The 19,559-nt window shown below is 67.7% G+C and overlaps 5 protein-coding genes across 5 annotated transcripts in view; all 5 read left to right on the forward strand.

Annotated features, from left to right (window-relative positions):
• The window catches only part of CFP (complement factor properdin), a 6,244-nt gene extending 1,529 nt beyond the window's left edge, over positions 1-4,715 (forward strand). The window contains exons 3-10 of the mRNA XM_052775040.1: positions 455-610; positions 997-1,174; positions 1,480-1,673; positions 1,797-1,971; positions 2,596-2,801; positions 3,278-3,389; positions 4,200-4,354; positions 4,680-4,715. Coding sequence (XP_052631000.1) covers positions 1,499-1,673; positions 1,797-1,971; positions 2,596-2,801; positions 3,278-3,389; positions 4,200-4,354; positions 4,680-4,687 — 831 coding nt within the window. The 5' untranslated portion in view covers positions 455-610; positions 997-1,174; positions 1,480-1,498 and the 3' untranslated portion in view covers positions 4,688-4,715. The remainder of the gene's footprint in view (positions 1-454; positions 611-996; positions 1,175-1,479; positions 1,674-1,796; positions 1,972-2,595; positions 2,802-3,277; positions 3,390-4,199; positions 4,355-4,679) is intronic.
• A 1,300-nt stretch (positions 4,716-6,015) lies between these two features.
• Positions 6,016-7,944, forward strand: SYN1 (synapsin I). The gene is made up of 5 exons (XM_052775024.1): positions 6,016-6,199; positions 6,684-6,741; positions 7,134-7,216; positions 7,585-7,743; positions 7,941-7,944. Exons 1-5 carry the CDS (start codon positions 6,018-6,020, stop codon positions 7,942-7,944), a joined length of 486 nt encoding a protein of 161 aa, XP_052630984.1. The 5' UTR covers positions 6,016-6,017.
• A 37-nt stretch (positions 7,945-7,981) lies between these two features.
• LOC128135951 (proline-rich protein 2-like) lies at positions 7,982-12,353 on the forward strand. The gene is made up of 9 exons (XM_052775025.1): positions 7,982-8,234; positions 8,770-8,946; positions 9,233-9,337; positions 9,832-9,903; positions 10,274-10,378; positions 10,778-10,916; positions 11,290-11,354; positions 11,738-12,003; positions 12,176-12,353. Exons 1-9 carry the CDS (start codon positions 8,016-8,018, stop codon positions 12,351-12,353), a joined length of 1,326 nt encoding a protein of 441 aa, XP_052630985.1. The 5' UTR covers positions 7,982-8,015.
• Positions 12,354-13,290: 937 nt separating this feature from the next.
• Positions 13,291-17,020, forward strand: UXT (ubiquitously expressed prefoldin like chaperone). The gene is given in 7 exon segments (XM_052775041.1): positions 13,291-13,362; positions 13,364-13,374; positions 14,038-14,119; positions 14,524-14,588; positions 15,664-15,771; positions 16,578-16,641; positions 16,770-17,020. Coding segments are annotated over 7 exon segments (441 nt in total). The 5' UTR covers positions 13,291-13,305; the 3' UTR covers positions 16,824-17,020.
• A 1,864-nt stretch (positions 17,021-18,884) lies between these two features.
• Positions 18,885-19,559, forward strand: part of LOC128135952 (cyclin-dependent kinase 16-like) — a 6,309-nt gene continuing 5,634 nt past the window's right edge. Inside the window, 2 exon segments of the mRNA XM_052775026.1 lie at positions 18,885-19,060; positions 19,062-19,122. Coding sequence (XP_052630986.1) covers positions 19,013-19,060; positions 19,062-19,122 — 109 coding nt within the window. The 5' untranslated portion in view covers positions 18,885-19,012.

Below are 19,559 nucleotides of genomic sequence, written 5' to 3' on the forward strand. Positions count from 1 at the left end.
GGTGCCGTTGGGTGCCACCATGTGCCATTGGGTGCCATTGAGTGCCACCAGAATGGATGACACTGGGTGACACTGGGTGCTGTTGGGGTGACACCATGTGCCATTGGGTGCCATTGAGCGTCACCAGGTGCCACCAAGTGCCATCAAGTGCCACCAGGTGCCAATGGGTGACACTGGGTGCTGTGGGGTGACACTGGGTGCTGTTGGGTGACATTGGGTGCCACCATGTGTCATTGGGTGCCATTGAGTGCTGCCCGGTGCCACCACATGCCAATGGGTGACACTGGGTGCCATTGAGTGCCACCAGGTGCCATCAAGTGCCACCACGTGCCAATGGGTGCCACTGGGTGCCATTGGGTGCCATTGAGTGCCACCAGGTGCCACCACGTGCCAATGGGTGACATCAGGTGCCATTGGGTGCCACCGGGTGCCATCGGGTGCCCCCTGTCCCCAGACAGGGCGCGTGGGGTCCCTGGGGACCCTGGAGCGGGTGCTCGGTGACCTGCAGGGAGGGGACCCAGCGCCGGGGACGGAGCCGCGACCCTGCGGGGGACCCGGGGGACAGGCGGGGAGTGGCAGCTGCGGGCGTGTCACCTCCCCTGCTGTCCTGGTGGGACATCGGGGATGTCATCGGGGGGGGACATTGGGGGGACACTGGCGGGGCTGGGGGGAGATTGGGGGACACTTGGGGGTGGGGACGTTGGGGACGTTTGGGGACATCTGGGGGGACATTGGGGATGTTGGGGGATGGGGGGAGATCGGGTACATTTGGGGACATTGAGGGGGCGGGGGGGACATCGGGGACGTCGGGGAGCGTTGGGGGATGGGGGAGATTGGGGGTGGGGATGTTGGGGACATTGGGGGGATGACATTGGGGGGCGGGGACACTGGGGGGGACGTTGGGGGGGGGATGGGGGGAGATTCGGGGGCCATCGGGGGGACATTTGGGGGCCGTGGGGGTGGCCATGGGGAGTGACCCCTGGCCTTTGCCCCCAGAGGCGGGGGGCTGGACCCCGTGGTCGCCGTGGGGCGAGTGTTCGGTGACGTGTGGGGCAGGGACGCAGGGGCGGAGCCGGGCGTGCACTGACCCCGCCCCTCGCTGCGGGGGGGGCTGCGGGCCCAGGCGGGGCCCGGGAGACACGGGCGTGTCGGGGCGGGCCCCCCACGTGTCCTGGTGAGGGGGGGGAGGGGCAGGGTGAGGGGGGGGGCTGGGGAGGGGGAAGGAGGGGGAGTGTGGGGAGGGGTGAAAGGGGAGGGGGAAGTGGGGGGGAGGGGGAGGAGGTGGGGGGGCAAGGGCGGGGTGGGGGAGGGGAGAAGGGGGAAGGGGAGGGGTGGGGTGGGGGAGGGGCTGGGAAAGAGGGGAGTGGGGGAGGGGCAGGATGAGGGGAGGGTCAAGGGGGAAGGGGGAGGGGCAAAAGGGGGGTCTGAAGGCTGGTGGGGGCGGGGGTGGGGCCTCACGCCCCTCCCCCTCCCCCGCAGTGGGGGGCGGGTGGGGCCCATGGGGCCCGTGGGGCAGCTGTGGGGGGGAGCTGCGAGGGGGCGGGGTCAAAGCCGAGGCGGAGTCGAAGCCGTCGCTGTGATTCGCCGCCGCCTTCGACGGACCCGCCCGGCCCCGCCTGCCCCGGCAACGCCATCGACGCCCAACCCTGCCCTGCCCCTGCCGCCCTGCCCCGGTGAGTGGGCGGGGCCTGGCCCTTAGTGGGAGGGGCTTGGGGGCATGGACACAGGACGGAGGGCGTGGCCACAGACTGGGGGCATGGCAGCAGAGCCCTAAGCCCTGCTCCCCTCTTCTATAGTGGATGGTGCCTGGGGGGCGTGGTCAGCCACCGCCCCCTGCCCGGTAACGTGCGGGCTGGGCGCGGTCACGTGGCGTCGGGCTTGCGATGCTCCGCCCCCCCAGCACGGGGGCCGGCGTTGTCACGGCAACAGCATGAGGCAGGGGGGTCTGTGGACCCCACGGGCCCTGCCCAGGTGAGGGGGCGTGGCCTGGGAAGGGGGCGTGGTGTGGGGAAGGGGGCGTGGCTTTTGCTGACTGGGGGGGGGTGCGGGTGTGCCACGGGGGGGCCTGCAGCTGGGAGAGGGGGCGGGGCCTTGGGGGAGGTGGCAAGGCTTGGAGGGAGGGGGCGTGGTTCACACCAGAGAGGGGAGTGGCTTGGGGAGGTAGAGGGCTGGGAGGGGGTGGGAGCCAGGCCAGGGGGTGGGGCTGGGGGTGGGGTCTATAGGGGGCAGGGCCTGGGGAGGGGCAGGGCCTGGGGAGGGGAGGGGCTTCCCTTAAGCCCCATGGTGGGCCACTCAGGACCACTGCTTTGGGGCAGCTATAGGGCACCATGTGAACCCGCCCCTTTTGCCATGGGGCAGCCCCTGACCCCCCCCCTTATGGGGCACCCACCCCCTAACCCCCCTCCATGGTGCCCCCCAAGTGTGGGTCAGGGGTGCCATGGGGCATGTAGGGCCCCCTGTCCCCTCCACTATGGGCCACTCACCCCATAGGACACCCACTCTATTACCCCCCTATCATGCCCCCCAAGTGTGGGTCAGGAGGGTGCTATGGGGTGCCCCACAGCCCCACCCGACCCCCCCCCATGTGCCCCCCAGCTGTGCAGCACTGGGGCCCGTGGGGCGACTGGACCCCCTGCGAGCGGCCGCTGTGGGGCACGCAGAGCTGCGAGCCCACCGTGGGGCAGCAGAGGCGGACGCGGGGGAATGTGTGGGGCGCAAGCCGGGGGGCCCCCCCTGCCTCACGGAGGGGGGGGTCGCCACCATCCAGATTCGCGCCTGCTACAACATCCACCACTGCCTCCGTGAGTGACTTCCCCCCCTGGCACCTATAGCTGCCCTATAGCTGCCCTATATGTGTCCTTTGGAACCCTATAGCTGCCCTATGGAGCCCCATAGCACCCTATAGCTGCCCTGTAGTACCCCATAGCACCCTATATCTACCCTATAGCTACCATATGAAACCCTACAGGGGCCCTATAACACTTACAGCCTGCCCTATGGAACCCTGTAGGTGCCCTATAGCTGCCCTACAGAAGCCCGGTAGCATTCTATAGCAGCCCTATAGTACCCTATAGCTTCCTGAGACTACCCTGTAGCACCCTGTAGTTGCCCTATAGGGCCCCCCAGGCACCCCATAGGGGTCCATGGGAGAGCCCACAGTGACCCACGGCCACCCCACAGTGACCCACTGCTGCCCCCAATAGGGAACCCCCTCCCCCCTCCATAGGTACCCCATACCCCCCCAACCCTATAGGGTGACACTGCCCTGTGCCCCCAGTGGCAGGGAACTGGTCAGACTGGAGCCCCTGGGGACTCTGCACCCCCCCGTGTGGGGCCAGCCCCACACGTAGCCGCACCCGGGAGTGCCAGCCCATCTACCCCGCCTATCCGTGCGTATGGAGGCTATGGGGGGGGGTTATAGGGTCAAGGGGGGGGGGTGTCTATGGGGCTGGGGGGTCTGTAGGGTCAATGGGGGGCTCTATAGGGTCAATGGGTGTTCTATAGGGTCAATGGAGGCTCTATAGGGTCAATGAGGGCTCTATAGGGTCAACGAGGGCTCTGTAGGGTCAATGGGGGCTCTGTAGGGTCCATAGGAGGTCTATAGGGTCAACGAGGGCTCTGTAGGGTCAATGGGGGCTCTGTAGGGTCCATAGGAGGTCTATAGGGTCAATGGGGGCTCTGTAGGGTCAATGGGCACTCTATAGGGTCAATGGAGGGTCTATAGGGTCAATGGGCTCTGTAGGGTCAATGGGGGCTCTGTAGGGGTCAATGGGCATTCTATAGGGTCAATGGAGGGTCTATAGGGTCAATGGGGGCTCACAGGGTCAATGGAGGGTCTATAGGGTCAATGGGGGCTCTGTAGGGTCAATGGGCATTCTATAGGGTCAGTGGAGGGTCTATAGGGTCAATGGGGGCTCATAGGGGTCCATAGGAGGTGTATAGGGTCAATGGGGGCTCTGTAGGGTCAATGGGCATTCCATAGGGTCAATGGAGGGTCCATAGGGTCAATGGGCATTCCATAGGGTCGATGGGCGTTCTATAGGGTCAATGGGGGCTCTATGGGGCCGGGGGGGTCTCTCTGGGGCCACGAGAGACTCTCTAGGTCAGGGGGAAGCCCAGGGCGGATCTTTGGGGTGGGGCCACCCTGCCCTGCCCTGTCCCCGCCCCTACTCCCCAGGGACTAACAGCACCCCCTACAGGCTGACGGTGACCCCTGTGGGCTCGTCCGTCCCCGTCAATGTCACTTTTTGGGGGTCGGCTCGGCCCCGCTGCCCCCCGCCTGGAGGGGGCAACTCCTGCGCCTGGAGGAGAGTCGGCCATGCCTGCACGTGCTGCCCTGCCCCCCCCCCGGAGGGTCAGCGGGGTCATCCGGGGGGGGAGGGGTCCTGGGGGGGAGGGGGCTGGGGGGTTGGGTTTTGGGAGGGGGAGGGGCAGGGTGATGGGGTTCCTTGGGGGGGAGGGGCTGGGGGTTGGGTTTCCTGGAGGGGGGGAGGGGCTGGGTGATGGCGTTATGGGGGGGGAGGGGCTGGGTGGCTGGGTCTGCTCTGGGGGGGAGGGGCAGAACCCCTGGGGGGTGGGGCTCTGGGCTCCCCTATGGGGGTGCTGGGAGGGGGAGGGGCTGGATGACTGACTCCGCCCCTCCCCCCCCAATTTACCTTTTTCCCTTCCCCCCCCCCGAGAGGACTGACGCTCCCGGTGACGTCACGGCCCCCCCCCCCCCCGGAGCCCCCCCAACCGCCCCGAATTTCCCCCTCCCCCCCCCAATAAAGACCCGGCAACTGACGCGGCCCCGAATTCTTGGGGGGGCGGGGGGGGGGGGGGCGGGTGGCCGCCATGACGTCACCGGCCCCGCCCCAGCCCCTCTGCAGAGCGGCGGGCGGGGCGCCCTCTGACGTCACGGCCGGGCCACGCCCCTCCGGCGGCTTCTCGACGGGGAAGGGGCGGGGCCGGATGTGAGAGAGGGGGAGGGGGGAAGGGGCGGGTCCCGGTCGGGGGCTGGGTGGGGGTGGGGGCTGCTCCAGGGGCTTCTCTAGGGGACCCCGGAGGGCTCCCGGCAGGGCCCCCCGCACCCCCCACCCCATAGCGGCTCTTTCCCCTATAGGCGCTCCACCCCCATAGACCACACCCCCTACAGACTCCCTTCCCCTATAGACCCCCTTACCATATAGCCCCCATCCCCTATAGCCCCCCACCCCCTACAGACTCCCACCCCCTATAGCCCCCACCCCCTATAGCTCCCTTCTCCTATAGCCCCCCCTCCCCTGCAGAGGTATCTCCTATATCCCCCTTCCACAAGCTTTTCCTATAGGGCAGCCTCGCCCCTTCCCCAGCCTTTCGTCCCCTATAGACCTCCTGCTCCTCCCCCTATAGGGCCTCCCCCTATAGCCCCAGGGAGGCCGTCCCCTGTATAGGCCCCCTCTAGGCACCCAGACCCCTATAGGGCCGAGCCCCTATAGCCCCCACCCCTGTAGCTTGCCTCTATAGGGTGACACCCCTCTAGTAAGCTCTCACAGCCCCTAACCCCTATAGCTCAGCTCCCCATAGCCCCTGACCCCTATAGTGGGCCCCTATAAGATGATCCCCCCTCGTCCCCTGATCCCCTCAGTAGGCGCCTATAGGGAGATCCCCTATAGCTTGAACCCCTATAGGGAGACCCCCTATAGCTTGAACCCCTATAGGGAGACCCCTACAGCTCCCTACCCCTACAGCAGGACCCTCTAGCCCCCCACCCCTGTAGCTCCGAGCCCCATAGCCCCCTCAGCCCTGACCCCTATAGACCCCGACCCTATAGCTCAGACCCCTATAGCCCCCCACCCCTATAGCTCCAACCCATCCAGGCCCCCCCATCTAGCCCCCACCCCCTATAGGCCCCTATAGCCCCCCCTATAGCCCCCAACCCCCATACCTTCCCCCCATAACCCCCCCCATAGCTCCCACCCCTCCAGGCCCCCCCCCAGCCCCCCCCCTTCCCCTATAGCCCATCCCCCCCCAAAGCGACCCCCTATAGCACGGGGGGGATGGAGTACCTGCGGAGGCGGCTGTCCGATGGGAATTTCCTGGCGGGGGGGGGAGGGGGACCCCCCCGGGGCGGGGCCGGGGGTGGGGGGGGGGTCCTGGGGGGGGAGGGGTGGGGGAGACCCCCACGGACCCCCCCCCAGCCCCCGCTCCTGCTTGTCATCGCCCCCCCCGGCACCGACTGGTATGTATGGGAACCCCCAAATCTGACCACCCCCCCCCCCGGGGGGGGGGTGTCACTTGGGGGGGGGGTGACTTTGGGGGGTTGGATTTGGGGGGGGTCACTTGGGGGGGGTCACTTTGGGGGCCCAGATTTGGGGGGAGTTGGGTTTGGGGGGGGTCAGTTGTGGGGGTCGGATTTGGGGGGGTGGTCACTTGGGGGGGTCACTTTGGGGGGCGGTTTGGGGGGGTCGGATTTGGGGGGTGTGGGTTGTGGGGGTCACTTTGGGGGGTAGATTTGGGGAGCGGTTTTGGGGGGGGCAGTTTGTTGGGGGGTGGATTTGGGCGGGGCGGTCTGGGGGGGTCAGATTTGGGGGGGTCGGTTTGGGGGGGACAGTTTGGGGGCTCATTTTGGGGGGGCTCAGTTTTGGGGGATTATTTGGGGGGGGCATTTTGGGCCCCCCCCAGTTTTGGGGGTACCCCCGACCTGCCCCTTACCCCCCCACCAGGGTGAAGCTCTTCAAGGGTAAATCGGTTCACGGGGACGTGGAGCTGCGAGTGGAGCAGGTGAGTTTTGGGGTCCCCCCCGATTTTGGGGGGGCTACCTTAAATTGGGGGGGTCCCCCAAGATTTTGAGGTCCCCCCCCAGGTTCTGGGGATCCACCTGTAGGGCCTGATGCCCCATTTTGGGGGTTCAGGGCGGTTTTGGGGGAGTCTGTGGGGGGGTTGGGGGTCCCCCCCTGGGTTTTGGGGTCCCTCCCCGGATTTTGGGGTCCCCCCCCGAGATTTTGGGCGCTCCCTAAACCTCCAATTTGGGGGTTCAGAGAGGGTCGGGAGGGGGGGTTGGGGGGGTCCCAGGGAGGATTTGGAGGGGGGGTTGGGGTCCTCCCCTGGATTTTGGGGACCCCCCCTAGATTTTTAGGGTCCCCCCCCGAATCTTGGGGGTGTGTCCCCCCCAGGCTCAGTTTTCGGAGCTCTCCTTGGTGGCCTCCACCCATGGCACCCTCAGCGTCACCATCGACACCCCCCGAGGGGGGGCCAGGTGGGTTTTTGGGGGGACCCCTGCCCCCCCAATTTTGGGGTTAATTTGGGGTTCTGGGGGGATTTGGGGGGTCAAGTGGGGGGTTGGGGGGCAAAGGGGAAGGTTTGGGGGGGTGTGGGGGATTTTTGGGGGTACAGGGGGCCGGGGGGGAATTGGGGGTCGAATTTTGGGGTGCAGGGTGGGATTTTGGGGGCAGGGTCGATTTTTGGGGTGCAAGTCAATATTTTGGGGTGCCGGGTGATATTTTGGGGGTGCGGTGGGGGGGTGTACGACTTTTCAGGGTACACTATCTTGAAGAAGGGGTGGGGGGGTTTTGGGGGGGAGGTTTGGGGTCCCCCCCTGACCCCCCTCCTGCCCCCCCCCCCCAGGCGGGTGCGCCCCGACTTCGTGCTGGTGCGGGAACCCCCCCCCGAGGGGGGGGTGGAGGGGGGCCGGGCGGCGGCTGCTGGTGGGGCTGCACCTGGGGGGGGTCCCCAGTACAGACCCCCTCCCCGCCCTGTACGCCTTCGCTCATCCCCCCCTGCTTGGTGCGTGGGGCACTGGGAGGGACTGGGCGGGAGCTGTGGGGGCACTGGGAGGGACTGGGAGGGGGCTGGGGGGGCACGGAGGGGGCTGGGGGGGCTGGGAGGAACTGGGAGGCAACTGGGGGGACTGGGGGGGGGGTCTGGGAGGCAACTGGGAGGTAACAGGGAGGGCATGGGGAGGCAACTGGGGGGACCGGGAGGTAACTGAGGGGACCGGGGGGGCACTGGGAGCGTACTGGGAGACACTGGGATGGATACTGGGTGCACTGAGGGGGATGGTGGCTGTACTGGGGGGCACTGGGAGAAACAGGAGGATACTGGGAGGGATACTGGGGCAGACTGCGAGTGCTGGGCAGGGCTGTCGCACCCCCCTGCCCCTCCTCCGACATTCCCAATGCTCCCAGTTCGCCCAGTTGGCACGGCTGCAGCGGGAACTGGGCCCCGAGGCCTTTCCCCTGGTCCCACAGCGCTTCTGCAACCGCCCCCGCGGACTGGTGAGTACTAGGAGGGACTGGGAGGGACTGGGGGGGGACTGGGAAGTGATTGGAGTGGACTGGGAGGCACTGGGATGGACTGGGAGAGGACTGGGGTAGCTGGCGGGGACTTGGAGGGACTGGGAGGGGACTGGGGGCAACTGGGAGGGGACTGGGGGGCAACTGGGAGGAGACTGGGGGCAACTGGGAGGGGACTGGGGCAACTGGGAGGGGACTGGGGGCAACTGGGAGGGGACTGGGGCAACTGGGAGGGGACTGGGGCAACTGGGCGGGGACTTGGAGGGACTGGGGAGGGATTCAGAGGGGACTGGGAGGGACGGGGGAACTGGGAGGGACTGGGAGGGGACTGAGAGGGACTGGGGAGCACTGGGAAGGACTGGGAGGTAACTGGGGGGTAACTGGGAGGGGACTGGGGTAACTGGGAGGTGACTGGGGGGTAACCGGGACTGGGACCACTGGGGTGGTCACTGGGGGGGTAACTGGGGGTCACTGGGGGGGTAACTGGGAGCACTGGTGTAACTGGGGGCTCCCCAAGCTGACGGCCCCCAACCTTCCCCATGACGGTGATGCTCAGCCCCGCCCCCCGCAGGGGGTGGGCAAGGTGAGGCCCCGCCCCTTCCCTGACAAGCCCCGCCCCCTCCCCGACTGCCATCAACCTGGGATTGGGGGGGGTGTGGCCTCAAGGGGGCACAGCCCGTGGGGCAGGGCACGTGTGGGTGTGGCCCCATCCTGCACGGGGTGGGCGTGGCCTCGAGTGGGCGTGGCCTTAGGATGCCCCCACCCCATGCATATGTAGGGAGTGAGACGGGCCCTATGGGGGGTGTGGCCTCTTTGGGTGTGGCCCGCACCGGGGGCGTGGCTTAGCAGTATCTCCGCCCCCAGGCGTGAAGACAATCCCCATGGAGGGGGGTGTAGGACTGATTGGGGGGATGGGTGTGTCACGCGTGGGCGTGTCTGGGGAGGGGCGTGTCTCCCGTTGTCTCCTCCCCCCCCTGCAGGTGCGGGTGGGGACACCGGAGGCATTGGGGGCGGTGGCCGGGGCCATGGGCGGGGCCCGGGCGGGGGCCCTCCTCCAGGGGGTCCCCGGGGGGGGGCCAGCGCCTGTGGGTGCAACGGATTGGGGGAGGAGTACAGGGCCCTGCGGTGAGCGGGGGACATCGGGGACATCGGGGGGGGACATCGGGGACATCGGCGGCACGTGGGGACATTGGGGACGTGGGGCTGGGGGGGGCTTGGGGACATCGGGGGGATGTGGGGGAAATGGGGGCGTGGGGGGGAGACACGGGGGGCACTGGGGACATGGGGGGGGGATGTGGGGGGCATGGGGACATCGGGGGGTGGGGGGGGAAATGGGGGGCGTGGGGGGTGTTGGGGACACGGGGGGGATATGGGGGGTGTGGGGACAAATGGGGGGACGTAGGGGGGGGACATTGGGGGGGATGGGGGGGGACATGGGGGGGGACATGGGGGTCATCGGGGATGCAGGGGACACGGGGGGGGGATGGGGGACACCGAGGGGACATGGAGGGGACATGGCGGGGGGAGGGGACCCAGGTGAGACCCCCCCCCTCACCCTGGTGTGTGTCCCCCCCCCCAGGTGGCCGCTGGTGGGCCGGGGACCCCCCCGGGGGAGGGGGACCCAGATGGAGCCGGTGGCCCTGAGCCCACGGTGAGTGGCAGGGGGCGGGGCTTGGCCCACAAAAGGGGGTGGGGCTTAATCGGCTGGGTGGGGCCACAGGGGGGTGGGGCTAAGGGAAGGGGTGGGGCTATGGGGAAGGGGCGGGGGTATGGGGAAGAGAAGGGGCAATGGGGGAAAGGGGGGGTGAGTTAGGGCAAAGGGGGTGTGGCTATGTGGGAGTGGCTTTGGGGGGCGTGGCCGAGAGAAAGGCACATGGCCGGGGGCTGTTTCCCATAGGTGTGGTACCCCAAGGGGTGTGTGTGGGGTGTGTCCCCATGCACAAAGAGGCATGGCCAGGCTGAGGGGCGTGTCCTTGGATGGTGGGCATGGCCAACTGAGGCTCCACCCCCTTTCCCACCAGGCACCCGTGGTTGGGTGGATGCCTGCGCCCGCCTCTTCGGGGGGCGTCGACATCTGCGGGGTGGAGGCTCTGCGGGGGCCCGATGGGCGGGAGCACATCGTCCAGGTCAGCACCCAACGCCTGGGTGCCCCCCCTGCAAAACATGGGGGTGTGTCCCCCCCCAACCCCTGGGTGTCCCCACCCCCCCCAAAATCTGGGTGCCTCCCCCCAACACCTGGGACCCCCCCACCCAAAACCTGGGTCCCCCCCAACGAACACCTGGGTACCCCCATCCATCACCTGGGTGTCTGTCCCCCCGTGGATGCCCACCCCCAAAACCTGGGTCTCCCTCCCCCCCAACCCCTGGGTGCCCCCCAAAAGCTGGGTGCCCCCCCATCACCTGTCGCCCCCACCCAAAACCTGTGTCCCCCCTACCCAATGCCTGCATCCCCCCCCCACCCAAAACCTGGGTGTCCACCCCACACCCCCTGGATCCCCCCCCCACCTCCAGGTGCCCCCCCATAGGTGCTGGGCTCCTGGATGCCGTTGCTGGGGCCGGGAGCGGCCCGAGGATCGGGCCCGCATTGTGGAACTGGTGTTGGACCGGATGAGGGCGGAGCTGCCCCGCCCACGGAGCCCCTCCCCTGCACGGCCACGCCCACAGGTATCACCCCACAGGCACCCACCCCCAAAGACCCCCCCCTTGACTTCCTCAAGTCTTCCAGGAGCCCCCCAATATCTCCAGGAGCCCCCCCAAGTCCTCCAGGACCCCCCTGAGCCCCCCAAGTCCTCCAGGAGCCCCCCAAGTCTTCCAAGACCCCCCCAAGTTCTTTGAGAGCCCCCAACATCTCCAGGAGCCCCCCAAGTCCTCCAAGACCCCCCTGAGCCCCCCGAGACCTCCAGGTGCCCTCCAAGTCCTCCCAGAGCCCCCCAAGTCCTCCAAGACCCCCCCCAAGTCCTCCAGGACCCCCCCCAAGTTTTGAGGGTGGGTCCCATGGGGGGGGTCATGACCCCACACCCCTCTTTCTGCCCCACAGATGCCGGTGACATCAGGGTCCCCCCGGCCGGGGACCCCCCCCCCAGCAGCGACCCCCACCCCAGGGTGAGTGACGCCCCCCCCCCCCAAACGGGGAGGCCCCCAAATCCTGGGGACGCCCCCCACAAACTCTGGGACCCCCCCCCAAAAACCGGGAGACCCCCCACAACCACCCTGAGACCCCCCTGAAATTTGGGGCCCCCCCCCCAAAAATCTGGAGAGTCCCCCCAACCTCTCTGGGACCTCCCCAACCTCTGGGATCCCCCCAAAAACCTGGAGACTCCCCCAACCTCCCTGGAACCCCCCCCCAAAATTTGGGGACCCCCCCCAAACCCCCTCAGCCCCCCCAAATTGGGGACCCCCCCCAAAACCCTAAGCACCCCCCCCCATTTGCGGTCCCCCCTCCAAGCCCCGCCCCCCCTAAGCTGTTTCTCTCCCTCCCCTCACAGGGGCTCCACCGCCGTCTGGCCCCGCCCAGCCCCGCCCCTCACCGCAAGGGCAGCCCCGGCCTCTGGGAGGTGGGGGTCTCACCACGCCCTGCCTCACCTGGCCCCCGCCCCACTGCGAGGCCCTGCCCAGCCTCGCCCTCTGGGCCCACAGCCCCGCCCCCAGACACCACCTGCTGCTGGGCAGCCCCCGCCCACAAGCCACGTCCACATCCCCACAGCCCCGCCCACAAGCCCCCGCCCACTTCCTCCCAGCCCCGCCCCCCAGTGTCTCCTTCAGTGGCCCAGCCCCGAGCCCCTGGCCCACAGCCCCGCCCCCCAGACCCCTCCTCCTGCCGTGCAACCACGCCCTCCAGCCCCCCCTGCTGTGCAGCCCCCGCCCCCAAGCCCTGCCTGCTGGAATGCAGCCCCCGCCCTCAAGCCCCACCCACTTCCCCCCAGCCCCGCCCTCCAGGCCCAGCCACCCCTCCTCAAGCCCGCCCTCAGGCTCCGCCCACTTCCCCCCCAGCCCCGCCCTCAGGCCCCACCCACTTCCCCCCAGCCCCGCCTCCCTGGATCCCCCCAACCCCGCTCCCAAGCCCCACCCACTGCCACTCAGCCCCACCCCCCAGCCCACTAGCCCCACCCACCACACGTCAACCCCGCCCCCAAGCCCCACCCCTCGCCCCCAAACCAACCTTGGCCCCCAAACCGAGTGGAGCCCAACCTCCCAGGTAAGTTGGAGGGGGGGCAGGGCCACGCTGGGTCCCATGGGCGGGGCCCAGGTGGCCCACCCCCTTCTGACCATGCCCCTTTCCCCCGTTCCACTCCCTTTTAGCCCCGCCCCCGAGCAGGGAGGGGCCGAGAGCATCCGCTCCCTGCGGCAGAGCTTCGCCAGCCTCTTCGCCGACTGAGGGAGGGGCCGGGGTCCAAGTCGGGGGCACCCAGGCATTTGGGGACCCCCTTCCCCCCGTGTGTACCCTCAAGCCCCGCCCACCCGGGTCCCCTTCGGGGGGGTGGGGGGGATGTCCCGTGTGTGCTCGTGAACTGTGCTGTGTGTGAGCCCCGCCGCAATTAAGCTCCGCCCCTTTCTGCGCTTAGCCCCGCCCCCTGTCGCTGGTGGGGGGGCAATAAAACCCCAGAGCTGCTGCTGCCGCCTCACTGCCTGGGGGGGGGGGGGGGAACGACCTGGGGGAGGCTGCTATGGACCCTATAGAACTGGAGGGGGGGGTATGGAGCCTATAGAGCTGGAGAGGGGGGTTACAGCCCCTATAGAGCCGGGGGGGGGGCTGTGGACCCTATAGAAATGTGTGTGTGGGACTATAGACCCTATAGAACTGGGGAAGGGGCCTATGGACCCTATAGAAGTGGGGGGGGGGAGTATAGCTCCTATAGAGCCGGGGGAGGGGCCTGCGTACCCCACAGACCCGGGGGGGGCGGCGGTTACAGCCCCTATAGATCGGGGGGGCGGGACAGCAGGCCCCTATAGCCCCGCCCCCCGGCTTGGCGCCGCTTCCCCTGGGCGCGTCGCGCGGCGATGACGCTTCCCCGCCCCGCCAACTCGGTCGCGGCGCGATGACGTAGCGGCGGCGATGGCGGCGGCGGGGAAGGCGCAGCGCTACGAGGCCTTCGTCAGCGACGTGCTGCAGGCGCGACCTGCGGTACGTGACGGCAGCGCGGACCGCCCCCTTCGCCCCGCCCACCCCTTCTGGCCACGCCCTCCCCCCGCCTGCTCCTCGGACCCCCCCCCGCCCCGGTACCGGTACCGGTACCCCCCCGAATTCTGGCCACGCCCATGCCCTTCTGACCACGCCCCACCGGGGGGGGGTGGCTGCACCCTCGCCCCCTGGCCACACCCCACCCCCGTCCCGGCGGCTCTGACCCCGCCCATGCGGTTTGGCCACGCCTCTGTCCCGTGCCTGACCACGCCCCAACTCTAGCCACGCCCACCATTTATGACCACGCCTGATGACCCACGCCTCTTTCCCTACCCCCACATTCCCCTCTTTGTGCCCCCCCCCCCCGTGTGTGGTGTTAGGCTCCACCCCGCTGCGCTCCAGCCCCGCCCCCTTTCTGGCCACGCTCCCCACCAGGCTGGTCATGCTCTGACCCCCCCCCCCGCGTGCTGGCCACGCCCCATCTGACTCCACCCCCCAATTCTAGCCACATCCTTGCCCCTGGCCACACCCCCACCTCTCCTCCAGCTCCGCCCCCCTTTCCGGCCATGCCCCCCTTGCAGGCCACACCCCCTCCACCGTACCCCCACCCCCTACATGCTGCCCCCCGAGGCCCCGCCCCCCCGAGGCCAACAGCGCCCCCTACAGGCGGGTGCAGGAGCAGCGGGACGGCATCTTCGAGCAGCAGGCCCAGGTGCTGCAGCTCCGCACTGCCCTGGCCCGCCTCCAGGTGGGCGGGGCCTCCGGGGGCGGGGGGCGGGGGCTTAAGGGGGCAGGGCCTGGGAAGGGATGGGGGGGAGGAGGGGGGATTTTGGGGAGTCAGAGGATATTTGGGGGGTCCCCAGGAGGGGTATTTGGGGGTCCCGGGGGGTGATTTGGGGGGGTATTTTGGGGGGGTGGGGGGGATTTAGGGGTGCTGGGGGGGGGATTTGAGGGTGTGGGGGATTTGGGGGGGGTATTTTGGGGGGGTGTGGGGGATTTGGGGGTCCCGGGGGGGTATTTTGGGGTGTGTGTGGGTATTTGGGGGTCCTGGGAGGGGATTTGGGGGTGTGTGGGGTATTTGGGGGTCCCAGGGGGGTATTTGGGGGGTCCTGGTGGGGAATTTGGGGGTGCTGAGTGTCATCCCCCCCCCAGGAGGCACCCACCCCCCTGCGCACGCAGGTCGACCTCGGCTGCAATTTCTTCGTCACGGCGGAAGTGTGAGTTTGGGGGGAGGGGCACGCCAAAAATCTCCTGGGACCTGCCCCAGATACACCCAAACACCCCCCAAAAAACTCCCTGGGATCCCCAACTTTGCCCTCTGGGCCCACCCCCAAACCCCCCCCCCCCTCAGGTACCCCCCAAATCCCCCCCCGAACACCACAGGGACCCCCAAAATCCCTCTTTAGCCTCCCCCAGGGGACACCCAACCACCCCCCCATAGCCCCCAAAATAACCCCATAACCCCCAGGGCCACCCTGACCCCCCCCCAGGGTCCCTCCCCCCCCCCCCCCCCCCCCCAGGACCCACAGAATAACCCCATAACCCCCCCAGGGCCCCCTGGGACTCCAGTACCCCCCTGAGACCCCCTCTGGTGACCCCATGACCCCCCCATGGCCCCCCTGCCCCCTCCAGGACCCCCAAAATGACCCTATAACCCCCCCAGAGCAACCCTGCCCCCCCAAGACCCCCCCAAATAACCCCATAACCCCTCTCAGAGCCAACCTGACCCTCCTCCCCCAGTGACCCCCCCAATTGACCCCATAAGCCCCCCAGGGCTACCCTGCCCCCCCCCAGGAGTCCCCCCCCCCCCCGGGACCCCCAAATTGCCCGCATAACCCCCCCAGTGCCACCCTGACCGCCCCAGGGACCCCCAAAATAACCCCATGACCCCTCCCAGGCCCCGCCTGGGACCCCAGTACTCCCCCTGGGACCCCCCCCGGTAACCCCATAACCTCCCCAGGGCCACCCTGCCCCCCCCAGGAGTCCCCCCCCCCCCCCGGGACCCCCAAATTGCCCGCATAACCCCCCCCAGTGCCACCCTGACCGCCCCAGGGACCCCCAAAATAACCCCCATGACCCCTCCCAGGCCCCGCCTGGGACCCCCAGTACTCCCCCTGGGACACCCCCCGGTAACCCCATAACCTCCCCAGGGCCACCCTGCCCCCCCCAGGGGACCCCCCTCCCCAGGACCCCCCAAAATGACCCCATAACCCCCCCCGGGCCCCCCTGACCCCCCCCAAGGGCCCCCCAGACCCCCCATAACCCCCCCCATGTCATTACCCCCCCCCCCAGCCCGTCCCCCCAGCGAGTTTTCGTGGCTCTGGGCTACGGGTTCTTTGCGGAGCTGACATTGCCCGAGGCCCTGCGTCACCTCGATCGTCGCAGCCGCCTCCTCGACCGGTAAGACACACCCTGACCCTGCCCTGGCCATGCCCTTAAGGCTTGGCCACGCCCCCTTTCCTCCAAAAGGCTCCACCCCCCTATGATAGGGCCCCCCCCCCCCCCCAAAGTGGTGAGGCTCTGTAGAAGCAGCTGAAGGAAGCTCCTGGGTCAATAGGCCACGCCCCCATGAGGCCACCCCCTGCAAAGGCCGCACCCCCTCCTTCAGGGTGTACCCCCAAGTCAGACCCAACCCACCCCTATAGACACCCAAGAGGCTCCATGGGGGACTGGCTGCAGGAGGTGCCTGGTGTGGTAAACTCCGCCCCTGGGCAAGGCCATGCCCCTGATCAGACCACCCCTCCACAACAGGCCACGCCCCCCAAACAGACTCCACCTCCCTGCACTCAGCCATGAGTCTCTCTGAGGTGGCTGGAGGAGACACCTTGCATGAGAAGCCCCGCCCCCCCGCCAAGGCCACGCCCCCACAAGCCCCCATCTGGCCACACCCCCTGGGGCAAAAGCCCCTCCTCTTTGTCCTAAGCCACACCCCCCTCAACCAGGGGCCCTCCCCCTTGAGCCAGCCCATGAGTCTCTATGTGCAGTTCTGGGCTGGGCAAGCCATGCCCCCGAAGACCACGCCCCCACTAAGCCCCACCCATCTTAGCCAGGCCACGCCCCCCGATGGAGGCCACATCCTTTCCCCCGTCACCAAATAAGGGTGACCGACCCAACCTCCCCTGCAGGCACCACCCCCCCATATCAGGGAAGCTCCACCCCCATATCGGGGGCTCCGCCCCTGAGGCCACGCCCTTTCCTCCCCCCAGGCTCAGCGAATCCCTGACGCGGGATGGGGCCAAGATCCGGGCGCACATCAGGCTGGTGCTGGAGGTAACCCCGCCCCCCTGGGACGCCTTAGTCCCCGCCTCCCCCAGATGCCTTGTTCCTGCCCCCTGGGGGGAGGGGGTCCTCCTGCCCCCTCCCCCACCCCCATGACCCTGTGCCCCTCCCCCCCCCAGGGTCTACGGGAGCTCCAAGGTCTCCAGGACCCTCCAACGACCTCTGACCCCTGACAGCCTCAGGCCACGCCCACCTCGGACGCCGGGGTCGCTTCCTCACCCGGGATAATCCTGAGTAAAATGCGTGTAAGCTTGGAGTAACGCGTGTGTAAGCCCAGAGTAACGTGCATGTAATCCTCGAGTAAAGTATTTGTAAACCCGGAGTAAGGCATGTGTAAAACTGGAGTAAAGTGTGTGTAAACCCGGAACAATGTGTGTTTAAACCTGGAGTAAGGCGCGTGCAAATCCAGAACAGGTATGTGTGAACCTGGAGTAGTGCATGTGTAAACCCGGAGTAAGGTGGATGTAAATCTGGAGAAAGCATGTAAATCCAGAGGAAAGCACGTGCAAAGCTAAAGCATGTGTAAAGCTGGAGAAAAGCACGTGTAAACCTGGGGTGAGGTATGTATAAACCTGGAGCAAGGTGGTGAGCAATGTGCAGGCTAGGGGACATCTGGGGGGGGTATGCACCCCCCCCCCCCAGCGGTGTCACGATAGAGGAGTAAACCCTGTATAAAGTGCGAGTAATCCTTGCGGGGGGGGGGGCACAGGTGAAGCCACTGTGGGTGGGGGGGAAACCAGGTGTAAAAAAAGGAGTAAACGGTATGTAAACTATGAGTAAATGAGAGAAATGGGTGTAAAAAGGATAAAGAAGGTGCAAATGGTGTGTAAAGCAGGGGGGGAAGGGAGGTGGGGTGAAAGCTGTGGGGCGGGGGGGGGTGAGTAAAGTGCTTGTAAAGGTGGTGTAAATACTCCAGGGTAACCCAGGCAGTGGGAACGAGGGAGTAAAGGCAAAGTGGAGTGTAAACCTCCTGGAGGACCCAATTGGGGGGGGCAAAAAGGACAGCTTACTTAAGCAGTGAGTAACTCCTGTGTAACCTGTAAATAACTCACGCAGCAGCCGTGAGGCAGGGGGGGAGGAGAAGCATTTGTAAAGCAGGAGTAAACCTTGTATAAAGAGTGCTGGGGAGTCAGAGGGGGGGTCCCATGTGTGTGGGGCATAGGAGTAACCAACAAGTAACCCTGGAGTAACCGATGAGTAACCTCAGAGGAACCCTGGTCACCCCCCCCCCCCCGGAAAAGGGGCGGGGCCTCTTTTGGGGTTCCCTGCCCACCTCCTGGAAAAGGGGCGGGGCCTCTTGTGGGGTTCCCTGCCCCCCCCCGCAGGGTCTTTCCCGGCTGCCTCCAGCCTTAGGGGGCGGGGTCGGGGGGAGGGGAGGGTATTTCCTATTGGTTGAAGTTGGGGGGGTGGTCCCCCAGCTGCACCTGACGTCATCCGGGCTGACACCACCCCCCCCCCCCCCCATTAGAGGACCCAGGCATCCGGGGAGCCTCCCGCCCCCCCGCCGGTGGGCGTGCCCTCCCCAAGCCCCCACCCCCTTCTCCCCCCTCCCCAGCCCCGCCCCGCCGGGCCTCCTCTCTCCCCCCTCCCTCCCTCCCCGCCTTTGCCCCGCCCCTTCCCCACCTCCTCGAACGTCACCCGGCCCCGCCCCTCCCGCCGCCATTTTGAGTCGCCGCCGCTTCCTCCTCACCCCGGGCCCGGCCCGGGCCCGGCCCCCCCCGGAGCCGCCCGCGGGGTCGGGCCCGGCCCCGCCATGGCCGAGGATTTTTGGGAGGCCCCGCGCCGTTGAGCCCGGTAACGGGGGTGCGGGCGGGGGAGGAAAAACCCCTTTTATTCCCCGGGACCACCCCCTTTCCCCAGCTCGCCTCAGGCCGGGCCTCCCCCCCCCCCCCCCCCGCCGCCTGTGTGGAGGTGGCTGGGGGTGGTGGTGTGGTGAGGAGGCCACCCCCCTGTTGGCCACGCCTCCCAGTTGGCCACGCCCCCTCAGGCCACGCCCCAGTGCCACCCAAGGGGGGGCGAGTTTGGGGGGGGATCCAGAAACCTGGGGGGGGGAGAAGGATTTTGGGGGGACCCGGGAGCTTGGGGGAGGCAGAAGGATTTTGGGGGGATCCAGGAGTTTGGGGTGTGAGCAGGAGTTTTGGGGGGGACCCAGGAGTCTAGGGGGGGCAGGGCAGGAGTTTGGGGGTGGGCCAGGAGGTTGGGGGGACCCTGGAGTTTGGGGGGGGGTGGAGAAGGATTTTGGAGGGACCCAAGAGTTCTGGGGGGCACCCAGAGGTTTGGGGGGGGTCCCAGAGGTTTGTGGGGGTCCCAGGTGTGCGAGAGGAACCCAGGTGTCCGGGCTCCCCCCCCCCAGGGTTCCGCCATGGACCGGATGAAGAAGATCAAGCGGCAGTTGTCGATGACGCTGCGGGGGGGGCCGCGCCCCTGAGAAGAGCCTGGGGGAGCCCCGCGATGGCCACGGCAGTGACAGCGGTGAGTGCTGGCCCTTTAAGGGGCACCCTGCCCCTTTAAGGGGAACCCTGCTGCTTTGGAGGGGGTGCTTGTCCCTTTGAGAAGGTTAGGGTAGGGGTTGGAGAGTACCTGGGCCTTTAAGAGACTCGGGGAGCACGGGGTGCCTGTCTCTTTAAGAGCTTGGGGTTGGGGGTTGAGAGCGTGCCTGGCCCTTTAAGAGGCTGGGGAGGTGCCTGGACCTTTAAGAAGCTGGGAGTGGGCCTTGAGAGAGGGTGCGTGTTCCTTGAAGAAGCCTAGGATAGGGCTTGGGGGTGCCTGTGTCTTTAAGAAGCTAGAGAGGTGTCTGTCTATTTACGAGGTTAAAGAGGTGCTTGCCCCTTTAACAGGCCAGGGCTGTGGGGCTCTAGAGGTTGTGCTTGGCCCTTTAAGAGGATGCTTGCCCCTTTAAGACAGCTGGG

The sequence above is a fragment of the Harpia harpyja genome, chromosome 26, assembly GCF_026419915.1.
Source record: "Harpia harpyja isolate bHarHar1 chromosome 26, bHarHar1 primary haplotype, whole genome shotgun sequence".
Taxonomy (NCBI): Eukaryota; Metazoa; Chordata; class Aves; order Accipitriformes; family Accipitridae; genus Harpia; species Harpia harpyja.